This window comes from Balaenoptera ricei, chromosome 14 (genome assembly GCF_028023285.1).
Source record: "Balaenoptera ricei isolate mBalRic1 chromosome 14, mBalRic1.hap2, whole genome shotgun sequence".
In the NCBI taxonomy this organism is placed as follows: Eukaryota; Metazoa; Chordata; class Mammalia; order Artiodactyla; family Balaenopteridae; genus Balaenoptera; species Balaenoptera ricei.
Window position 1 is genome coordinate 92,934,484 of NC_082652.1, and position 11,569 is coordinate 92,946,052.

Consider the following 11,569-nt stretch of genomic DNA (forward strand, 5'->3'; position numbering starts at 1 on the left):
TAGTTGTGGTGCACAGGCTTAGTTGCTCTACGGCAAGTGGGATCTTCCTGCACCAGGGCTCGAACTTGTGTCCCCTGCATTGGCAGGCGGATTCCTAACCACTGTGCCACCAGGGAAGTCCTTGGTATCTTTATATGATACATTTTTTTAAAGAAAAAGAAAAAGAATGCAGTGCCCAGGAAGCACATTTTCTTGAATTCGTAGGGTTCTGCTTTTTTTTTTTTTAATTAATTAATTAATTTATTTATTTATTATTTTTGGCTGTGTTGGGTCTTCGTTTCTGTGCGAGGGCTTTCTCTAGTTGCGGCAAGCGGGGGCCACTCTTCATCGCGGTGCACAGGCCTCTCACTGTCGCGGCCTCTCTTGTGGCGGAGCACAGGCTCCAGACATGCAGGCTCAGTAATTGTGGCTCACGGGCCCAGTTGCTCAACGGCATGTGGGATCTTCCCAGACCAGGGCTCAAACCCGTGTCCCCTGCATTGGCAGGCAGATTCTCAACCACTGCGCCACCAGGGAAGCCCCTTCTGCTTTTCTTTCTATCAAAGTATTCTCAAGAATATTACTGAAAAGTAGTATAAAATGTCCTGTGATTAATTTTAGGTCAGCAAGCCAGGGCAATGTTCATTAATACATAGGTTTAAAAAAGAACACTCTTTACATATTCTCCACGGAATACTCCACGATGAATTCGTGGTAAGTGTTTAGACACCCGAAGTCACTCTCAGGTTGAAATGTACTGGACGTTTGAGCTCCGGCGGCTTGTTCTGTAGACATCGGCCCGCAGGTCCCTGTGGCCGGTGGCTGACCAGTGCGAGGGGGACAGTGTCAGCAGAGTGAGGCCACCAGGAGCCTGGGCGCCCCACCCGCTGGGCTCCCCTGGGGGAGACATGTTTCAGTAGCACTGATGTCAGCTTTCGCGCTATCAGAGGCTCCCTTCTTGGCCTTCGGGCTCCACTTCCCCCTGAGCTGGGGGTAACGGGGAAACATCACGCGTCAGCATTCATCCCCCCATCTTGATGAGAAAGCTCTCTGATGAGCAGGGGCCCTTGGAGAGGGTCACGTGGGGGGAGGCCGCACAGACCACGTTTGTGACAAATAAGACGAAGGGCCCCCTGCCTGCCTGCGTGACAGCACGGAAGACAAGGGCTGGCACAGGAAAGTGGGCAACAGATGAGCAAATGTAAGTCACTGAAAGAAAATTCTAAAGCCTGGGGTGGATGAAGATCTTTTCCACTTTTCCTGGAAGCAGCTCTGTCGACTCAATATCCTCTAGGCGTTTCCTCTCCTGATAGCCAGGCTCACCTGTCTCTCTGGCCAGGTTTGTCAACCTGGGCACATCTTAGGGGGCTGTCATGTGCATCTCGGGTGTTTGGCAGTGTCCCCGACCTCCACGCACCAGAGGCCAGAAGCACACCCGTCCTGAGCGCTAACACCCGAAAAGCTCTAGGAGCTGCCAAACATCCCGGCACGGGGAATCATCCCACGGGGGCCTCTGCTGTACAGGGAGCACTTTGGATTTACCAGCGCAGCAGCCCTGCTCTCCGTAAGCCCGCTCCCCCGCCCAGGGCAAGGACTGTCGCCAGTGGCGCTTAAGAAGGAAGCCTGCAGTTACACAACGCTCTCCTAACGTTCTCTCTAGGTCTGCGTGAATGATTTCACCTACACTTTATAAACTTCATATACAGCACAATCGATCAAGGTTGGCTTGTGTTCAGTTGATCTGTCCAGGGAACCTGTTAACAGAATTTCAAAAAGGAGACCATCCCTCACTCTTTCAATTGCTATGAAGTTGTTCTAACAGCAGCAGGGCCACACTCAACCTGGTGAACCGCAGTGACAGGTCCCTCAATCTAAGAAATGCCTTCTGCCAAGTATCTAGCCTTTCACCCCCTGCGCTGTGTGGAATAGCCAGGGCTCCCTTGATTTCACTCAACACGGGCGGCGGCCAGGGGGTCGGGCTCAGGGCCAGTGAACAGAGGCAGTGGCGTGCAGTCAGGTTGTTCACCAGTTGACGCTGGGGAGTGAAAAATGCCTGACTCGGAACCAAGGAGCCCTGAGCACGAGCAGCCCCTGGGACCAGCACCCTTGCCGCCTTCACCCCCTCGGGAAGGCTGGCCAGCCTCCCCGGCTCAGATCGTGACCCTAAAGTCAAAGCGTCCATCCCTCGTCTGTGGGTCCCCAGCCCCTCCACTCCCAGCTCTGCAGATGAACTCAGTGAAGAACTGGAGTACTAGTTACTCTTATTCCACCAGGTTTTAAAATGGGAGTGAATTTGTTTGAATAGAACTACAGTCTGAATAATTTATATATTACTAAATAATAGTTAGTAATTGAAAAATCTAATACCAGGCCAAGTTTTCATTGCATAAACCAAAATACAAAGATAGAGCTAAGTAAACAATAGGTACTTAAAGGTAAAGATTCACAATCCTTTCTCCAAAATTTTATTGAATGTCTGTAGTTCAATAATAAAAAACAGACAAAAATACCTGTCTTCATGCTGCTTAAATTCTGATAAAAGGAGACAAACAGAATGATAAACAGAATAAATAAGGAAAATATTTACAATATTAGATGGTGATAATACTGTCCACACTTAGAGAAATCCCGGGCAGGGAAGAGGGTTAGAGATTGGGCCTGTCGGTTGTCACAGCGAGGGAGGGTCTCATTAGAGGAATGAAATACTAGAACCCTCAAATTTAAGTGTACTTCCTGTTAAAGAAATACAAGTGTTGAAAATGTGTTCACCCATTTATAATAGCACATAACTAAAATTGGCCTGATGAGTCACGCTGATAACGGAACAGAGCCAGATAATAGGTTTATTCTTCAATTAATAACCTCACTTTCAAGAATCTTCAACTTCACACAAACCCTGTGTGTCTCCACCTTCCCTGTGCCTTCCATCAATAGCCCGACTCAGGTGGGACGCTCTCCTGGCCGTAAAGGTCACAGAGCAGATGTGGGTTTGCATGCAGTCAGGAGCAAGGCCTGCAGGACCCCGGGGAGGTGGCCCCAGGCAGCCCCGTTCAGTATCTTCACGGGGTCACGGGGACACCCCTGCTCCCTGGCTGGCAGGCCGGCCGCCTCGCGGGAACCTCGGAAGGCAGGCGACCCCCTTCACTGTGGCCCTATGGCTCTGCCGCCCCAGCCCTGGGGTCCACCTCCCCCTCCTCGCTCCTCCCACCCCAGCTGGTCCCCTCTGCTCACCCGCCTTTGCCCAGCCCTGCAGCGCACGGTCCTGTGGCTCTGGAACCAAACCTGTCTGCAGGTAACGCCTGATCTGATCGGAGAGGAGGGCCCAGCCTGGTTGGTTCCCAGACAGGATGTCCCCTCCCCCTTACGTGGGCACCTCTGATGGGCCTTCGCGACCGGCCACAGAGACGTGGGCCACGGAAGCCACTCTCTGGCCACCCACTGCCAGCGGCCCCCGGCCGGGCAATTGCTCTGTGTGGTTGTCCCAGGCGTGGCATGGGGACTGCGAACGCCATTGCGGGCTGGGCTTGACAGGAAGGAGGGGCGTCCCGAGATCCCGCACCGGGGCAGTGGGAGGGAGGCAGCCTGGGCCTCCTCCACGTGGCCCGCCTGTCTCCAGGGGGGGAGGGCGGCCAAGCCGGGGGCTTCTCGGGGCCGCACGTCGGGCAGAGACTCCCCTCCGTGCCCGGGAGCTGCGGTGACAGAGAAAACACCTTAACTCAGCGCGGGACCCCCTTCAGAGTGCAGCTGGAACGGGAAGCTGTCGGCCCGGCCGTTAGGAACGTGTGGAGAAATTACCGCACGTTCCCTGTAGAGGCACCCAGCCGCCCTCCCGGCGCAGCCTCTCAGCGCAGGGATGATACGCCCCTATCAGTGTTAATAGCCCCATGCTGGATTCAGGAGGTATTATGGATTGTACAGCAAGCATATTGTCATTAAATTAAATTTTCAGAACGTTCCCCAGCTCATCACAAATACCACAGAGAGTCATCATAATCGGTTCTCAACACATGTGTAATTGCCTTCAGCTGGCGTTTTTTACAGTTGACATTGCTCAGCAGTGATAAGGTGATTGGCGATTTGAATACACAGCTTGTTTCATCGCCGCCGTAATTGAAATATGGTGTGTGTGAGCAGAAGATTACATTAAGACCTGGGATAATCACCTGACAGGAGAGTAATTGAGTCTGCAATCTGCCACTGGGTCTCTCAGGGAGGCTGGAAATGAGCAGCAGCCATTAGCGCACTGCACCGCCGCCTCCTGGCTCCGCGGCTGTGCCCGGCTGGCACCCCCGCATCCCCGCATCCCCTCATCTCCTCATCCCCACCTCCCAGCATCCCCTCATCCCAGCATCCCCACATCCCCTCATCCCAGCATCCCCTCATCCCCGCATCCCCGCATCCCAGCATCCCCTCATCCCCTCATCCCAGCATCCCCTCATCCCCGCATCCCCACATCCACGCATCCCCATATCCCAGTATCCCCGCATCCTCTCATCCCAGCATCCCCACATCCCCTCATCCCAGCATCCCCTCATCCCCGCATGCCCTCATCCCAGCATCCCCGCATCCCCGCATCCCCTCATCCCAGCATCCCCTCATCCCAGCATCCCCTCATCCCCGCATCCCCGCATCCCCTCATCCCAGCATCCCCGCATCCCCGCATCCCCGCATCCCCTCATCCCCGCATCCCCGCATCCCCGCATCCCTTCATCCCAGCATCCCCGCATCCCGGCATCCCCTCATCCCAGCATCCCCTCATCCCCGCATCCCCGCATCCCCGCATCCCCGCATCCCCTCATCCCAGCATCCCCGCATCCCCGCATCCCCTCATCCCAGCATCCCCTCATCCCCGCATCCCCGCATCCCCTCATCCCAGCATCCCCGCATCCCCTCATCCCAGCATCCCCGCATCCCCGCATCCCCTCATCCCAGCATCCCCGCATCCCCGCATCCCCGCATCCCCTCATCCCCGCATCCCCGCATCCCCTCATCCCAGCATCCCCGCATCCCGGCATCCCCTCATCCCGGCATCCCCACATCCCCTCATCCCCGCATCCCCTCATCCCAGCATCCCCTCATCCCCACATCCCCGCATCCCCTCATCCCAGCATCCCCGCATCCCCGCATCCCCGCATCCCAGCATCCCCGCATCCCCGCATCCCCTCATCCCAGCATCCCCGCATCCCCACATCCCCTCATCCCAGCATCCCCGCATCCCCGCATCCCCGCATCCCAGCATCCCCGCATCCCCGCATCCCCTCAGCCCAGCATCCCCGCATCCCCGCATCCCGGCAACCCCGCATCCCCTCATCCCCTCATCCCAGCATCCCCTCATCCCCTCATCCCAGCATCCCCTCATCCCAGCATCCCCGCATCCCCTCATCCCAGCATCCCCGCATCCCCGCATCCCCTCATCCCAGCATCCCCGCATCCCCGCATCCCCTCATCCCAGCATCCCCGCATCCTCTCATCCCAGCATCCCCACATCCCCGCATCCCCACATCACCGTATCCCAGCATCCCCGCATCCCCGCATCCCCTCATCCCAGCATCCCCGCATCCCCGCATCCCCATATCCCAGCATCCCCACATCCCCTCATCCCAGCATCCCCGCATCCCGGCATCCCCGCATCCCCACATCCCCTCATCCCAGCATCCCCGCATTCCCGCATCCCCGTATCCCGGCATCCCCGCATCCCCGCATCCCCACATCCCCTCATCCCAGCATCCCCGCATCCCCTCATCCCAGCATCCCCTCATCCCAGCATCCCCTCATCCCCTCATCCCAGCATCCCCTCATCCCCTCATCCCAGCATCCCCACATCCCAGCATCCCCGTATCCCCTCATCCCAGCATCCCCGCATCCCCACATCCCCTCATCCCAGCATCCCCGCATCCCAGCATCCCCACATCCCAGCATCCCCACATCCCCACATCCCCTCATCCCAGCATCCCCACATCCCCGCATCCCCGCATCCCCGCATCCCAGCATCCCCGCATCCCCGCATCCCCTCATCCCAGCATCCCCGCATCCCCGCATCCCGGCAACCCCGCATCCCCTCATCCCCTCATCCCAGCATCCCCGCATCCCCTCATCCCAGCATCCCCGCATCCCCGCATCCCCTCATCCCAGCATCCCCGCATCCCCGCATCCCCATATCCCAGCATCCCCGCATCCTCTCATCCCAGCATCCCCACATCCCCGCATCCCCACATCACCGTATCCCAGCATCCCCGCATCCCTGCATCCCCACATCCCCTCATCCCAGCATCCCCGCATCCCGGCATCCCCGCATCCCCACATCCCCTCATCCCAGCATCCCCTCATCCTAGCATCCCCGCATCCCAGCATCCCCTCATCCCAGCATCCCCACATCCCCGCATCCCCGCATCCCAGCATCCCCGCACCACGGGCACCCAGCCACACCGTCAAGGCCCTGTCTACACCAAGGAGGGAAGGGTGAAACCAAACAGTGGAAGAGGAGAGTGGAGCTGGCCTCCTCAGGGAGAGTGAGCAGGTTCGAGAAGAGAGACGCCACCTCCTGTGGAAGCTTCTCTCTGTGTTCTCTTCCCGCCTTGGAGGAGAGGGAGCTGGTGGTGGGGGGGGGGGTGGTTACAGCTGTCTCTCTCCACCCCCCCATCTCCATCTCTGTCTCTCTCCACCACCCCGTCTCCAACTCTGTCTCTCTTCTCTTCATCAGCCTCCTTCCTTCTGTCCAGGGACCCTGCCTCACCCCGCTGCTTCTAGAGGGACACACAGCTCCCGCCTCAGCTTTACTTGGTACCCAGGTCATCTCAGGAGGACTAACTGGAAGAACTCAAAAAGCACTCCTGCCCTGGAGGCCCTGGGAGCCAGACGCGCGCGCACATGCACGCACGCACACACACACACACACACACGCACATGTGACTGCTGGAGAGGGCAGGGCCAATATCTCCACTATCCAGGCCTGGGAGGCAAAAGCATCATTTTTCCATGGACTCTGCCTGGTCATACCGGGCTCGGTATCATCACCTTCTGGTGGAAAGACTCCTGCCAAGCGATCTACCCATCGTGTGCTGAGCGATGGCGTGTGGGATAAAGAGCTCATCTCTCCCCGACTTCAGCTAACCTACATCACGCACTCTATCTCCTGAGCTATGTTGGAACAAACACCTGAAGACATTTGCAAAGAGAGAGCTTATGTATTGCTACATATTAAATTTAGATAATAATGTCCATTTCGATATTATTGACAAGCAATGGGCGTGCAGAAGCTCTGTCACTGTCTTATTTTTCATAACTAAAAAACAAACCTGAGCATTTTGTATTACAAAATCTCCCCTAACCCCACATGTAACTTTTTAAAATTGGAAATACCATTTTATTTAAAGAGCTGACTTCACCATTTAAAAATGCACTGAAACACAGGAAATAAAAAATTAGAAAGAGCCTGGGTGCAGAGTTCCAGCAGGCCTTTCCTGCGCCACAGGACTAGGGGAGCCAAAGACACGCAGCGAAGGGACAGACGTGGGAAAGGGGTCCCAATGTCGGCACTGTGAACCCCGGGCATCCCCAAAGTGTCGGCTCTCTGGGAGGGGAAGCAAATCACACAGGCAAAGAGCCTTACTCTGATGTGGGCAGTGGTACCATTTCCTGGAAAGGCTTTGGGAGCCTTTGAGATGAAGTCCTCTTCTAAGCAAGGATTCAGCGTAGAGCAGTAGAGTAAACAGATGCAGGAGGATGCAGCAGCCCCAGCCGGGCCCCCGAGGAACCACAGCCGGAGAGTGGCTGAGGGCTCCCAGGTCCCTTCTGCCCTCCCTCTCCCGCCCACGTCCCTGTCCCCACGCATGCATGTCACTGAGGACCTGCCGCGAGTACCTCCATGGGTATAAACGTTGGCCAGGCGCTGTTACAAGGTTTATTTAGTTTTTATCCATCCCCACCATGTCTCTCTCTCACAGTTCACGGTCTGCACACCTATGCCTGCTACATACATTTTTTTGGCTACGTTATTAAACAGATGATAAGGGAGAACTGGAAAAGCTGATCCAACAAAAACTCATAGGAAAATAAATTCATACTATTCCTTACCAGGACAAGACTAAATCTTCTGACCTGTAAATTCACGGCAGAGGAAAATCGGTGTAAAGATTCCCTATTGACTGCAGAGAATAACAGCTGACGTTCACCGAGCTTTAATTATGTGCCAGACACAGTTCCAGACGTACCACTGAGATCAGCTCCTGAGCCCTGACCGGCCCCCCACAGGTGGGCAGTGTCACTGCCCCGCCGCACAGGTGGGCAGACTCAGCCACACAGGTGTCCCCTAACTCCCCCAGATGCTTAAGAGCCTGCGGAAGGGCCAGGTGTGAACCCACATCTGCGCCTCTGATCACCTGCTGTATACGCCAGCTGTATACATCCTCGGTGGAGCCCTCCCAGGAGGGGAAGGGGACCGCCTTGCTTCACCCAATCATGGCTTTTACGTCCATCATTTCATTTAATCCTCTTCAGAAACATGCAGTCATGTATTTCCATAAAACTCCTGTGGAAAATGAGACTCAGGAAGGGAAGCCAACCAGCAGCTCGAACCCGCTCCTTGGTGGCAGAGGGCAGCTTGGGAACAAGCCCATGGCCAACCTCACGTCCTTCCTGGGTAGAAATCAGGGCACTCAGTTCTGAGTAAGTGTCCTTCCAGAAGAAACTTCGTTCAAACTCTGACTGCATATGTTCTAAGAAATTTGAATGCTGGTGGGTTCAAAGCTCTGCAACCCACAGAGGTTTTCACAATTTTGGAAACTTTGTCTACCCAACCAACCATATTTATTAACGAAAATTTCATTCGGTTTCTCCATTCTATTAAGCAAAGATGTACAATTGCGAATGCTCCCTTACTATCAGCAAGAGACCGGAGATGGCCATTTTGAGTTATCATTACAATTACAACCAAGATGTCACTACCTCAGTAAGCTCTCCAAGGCTACGAATGCAAATTTCCATTCCTTTTTTGAGAAAAGTAAGGTGTCACTTGGGTGCACATCTGCATCATCAGGGACCCTCACAGGACTGCGGGCGTCAGGCCAGGTATTCAGAGCTGACCCATCGGAGAGGACGTTTGGACGGGGGAGCCCTGGCCGGTTGGAAGGACGTCACCAAGGCTGTACTCACAGAGAGACAAGGGTTCTCAGGGATCTTCAAAACGAATAGTCTAGGCCCAGACAGAACCAATTCCTGCCTAGAAAGACCGCACGTGCACACGCCTCCAGGACGAAGCCATGTGTGAAAAAGGCCAGAAGGTGACCGACCGTGACGCTAACGTGTCAAATTATTCATTCATGGATTTGCAGAGGTGGCAGTCTTCCCAGGTGTCCTGCAGACGCCTCTCCAAACCATATAGCTCCTCCTGAGTCCAGCCACCAAGAAACCGCCTAACTTGGCCACCCGGTTTCTCTGGATCTCAGTTTTTTCCGCAGCAAAGTGGGTTCCTTAGTGGTAACAGTCTTGCAGGGCTGTGAGGGGCTCCGCGCATGATGATGCCGCTAACATGATAGACGCCCCATTCCTCACGCAGCGGACGTGCAAGTACCAGCTATGGCTCTGATGTCCAATCACCCTCAGATTTTTTTAATTTAATTTTTATTTTATATTAAAGTATAGTTAATTTACCATGTTGTGTTAGTTTCAGTTGTACAGCAAAGTGATTCAGTCATACAAATACATATATCCACTCTTTTTTAGATTCTTTTCCTATATAGGCCATTACAATTACAGCGTATTGAGTAGAGTTCCCTGTGCTATACAGTAGGTCCTTGTTAATTATCTATTTTATATATGGTGGTGTCTATATGTCAGTCCCAATCTCCCAATTTATCCCTCCCCCCACTTTCCTCTTTGGTAACCATAAGTTTGTTTTCTACACCTATGACTCTATTTCTGTTTTGTAAATAGGTTCATTTGTACCATTTTATTAGATTCCAGCTATGAGTGATATCATATGGTACTTGTCTTTCTCTGTCTGATCTACTTCACTTAGTATGATCATCTCCAGGCCCAACCATGTCGCTGCAGATGGCATTCTTTCGTTCTTTTTTATGGCTGAGTGATATCCTCAGATTTTTTTATTGGCTCAGAGAAGTCAGCTCCTCCACCTTATTTGTTCCAAAGACAGAGGAAAGAAAGTGCCTTCCCCCTGCCCATCTCCTCATCTGCACGTTACCGTAAGTTCCCTGCAGGTTAAAGGTTAGAGGCCCCTCAGCCACAGCACCCAGGGCAGTTTGCGTGCAGGCCCACACCCTTCGGGAGCTCAGAAACAGCAGGCGCTGCCGACCGTGGCCGGGCGGCAACAGGTGGACTCCGGCCCAGGTCCCCCGGCCTCTGTCCTGCTCCCCTCCTGCTCCTACGTGGTCCCGAGGATGCCCCGCAACCCGTAAGGCTGTTTACTCAACTAAAACATGGAGATAATCACACCTTCCCCCTCTGTCTTTTTCCCAAATTTGTGGTGAAGATTTTGAAGTGTAGACACGATTATTTGAACCCCCGTGAAAAGCATTAGCTGCGGCGTGAATGCAATCACCGCTACAATGACTGCTGGTCGTTACTGGGCTTCTCGTCCCCATGCCCATTTCGTGCTCACCTCAGACCAGGAAGCTGAGAACGCATGAACCAGCACAAAGCTATTTACTGAAAGGAGCTCCTTGTGCTGGTAAACGGACGAAAGCTGAGTCTGAGAGGCTCCTTCGGGCCCACAGGGCCTGCTCCCATCAGCACGAGTGCCGTCCTGGGCTGATGTTGACCTTGGAGGGAAGCCTGGCCCCTGTGGACCCAAAGTGCAGGTATTGATGGGAAAATCCCAGGGGAGCCTAAGAAGCCATGTCTCCTCCTTGAGTCAGAGGCCACAGGCCTTTCCGGTAGCCGCTGTCCAGCCGAGGGTGGCGCTACATGTGATTGAGTGGATGGAGAAACTCGTTAACTCAGACCTCACGCCAAGGGGAGGCCTGGACCACTCCGAATCCGGACGCCGTGAGCCAGAACTGAGAACAGAAAGGAAACTGGGACGACCCTGGATGTTTACAGCCTGGAACATGGAAAATGACCCCAAACTTATTCCATATCTAGAAGGAAACATACAAATAAGAGCTTGGGTTACTCCGTTTTTTTATGGGATTCCCTCCTCCATATATTACTCCATTAAACATGTTCTTCAGGACTTGAAAGGCCCTGATGCATTTTTCTGAGAAGCCGACAGTCACAACTTTACTTTGTTTGACCGTAAAGTAGCAAAATTTTACAACATACAAAAAATACAGTAGTGCTGTGTGACACTGTCAATATCATTTATGGCACAATTTTACTCCAAGGAAGAAGTGTCATAAAAGAGAAATAACTCCTATCAACTGCCCTAAAATGACTTATGTCATAAATAAGTCAGATTTCTGAAAGAGAACCAATAAAGTCCTAGCAAATACAATTTTTCCCACTAAATAATCACCCTGACCTCTTCCGGTAACATCAACCTCCTAAAAAATGAAATGCCGGTCTTGAAGGAACAGTAAAATGAGTCCGTTCTTGAAGGTGAATCGCAGCCTACGTCTCAGACGGGGTTGAGAAG

The 11,569-nt window shown here is 53.8% G+C and overlaps 1 protein-coding gene across 1 annotated transcript; it reads left to right on the plus strand.

Moving 5' to 3' along the window:
• The first annotated feature begins 682 nt into the window (after positions 1-682).
• On the plus strand, positions 683-10,391 carry LOC132347385 (proteoglycan 4-like). Its single transcript, XM_059893801.1, has 5 exons — positions 683-693; positions 3,193-3,271; positions 4,352-5,814; positions 5,928-6,438; positions 10,269-10,391. The coding sequence occupies exons 1-5, from the start codon at positions 683-685 to the stop codon at positions 10,389-10,391; spliced, it is 2,187 nt and encodes a 728-aa protein (XP_059749784.1).
• The last annotated feature ends 1,178 nt before the right edge of the window (positions 10,392-11,569 follow it).

Bases quoted from the DNA above. Each gene is read 5' to 3' on its own strand.
- LOC132347385 (XM_059893801.1), top strand. The intron at 3,272-4,351 runs GTAACGCCTGAT...CCCTCATCCCAG, and splicing joins GGAACCAAACCTGTCTGCAG to CATCCCCTCATCCCCGCATC. The intron at 6,439-10,268 runs GTGAAACCAAAC...TCGGGAGCTCAG, and splicing joins TCTACACCAAGGAGGGAAGG to AAACAGCAGGCGCTGCCGAC.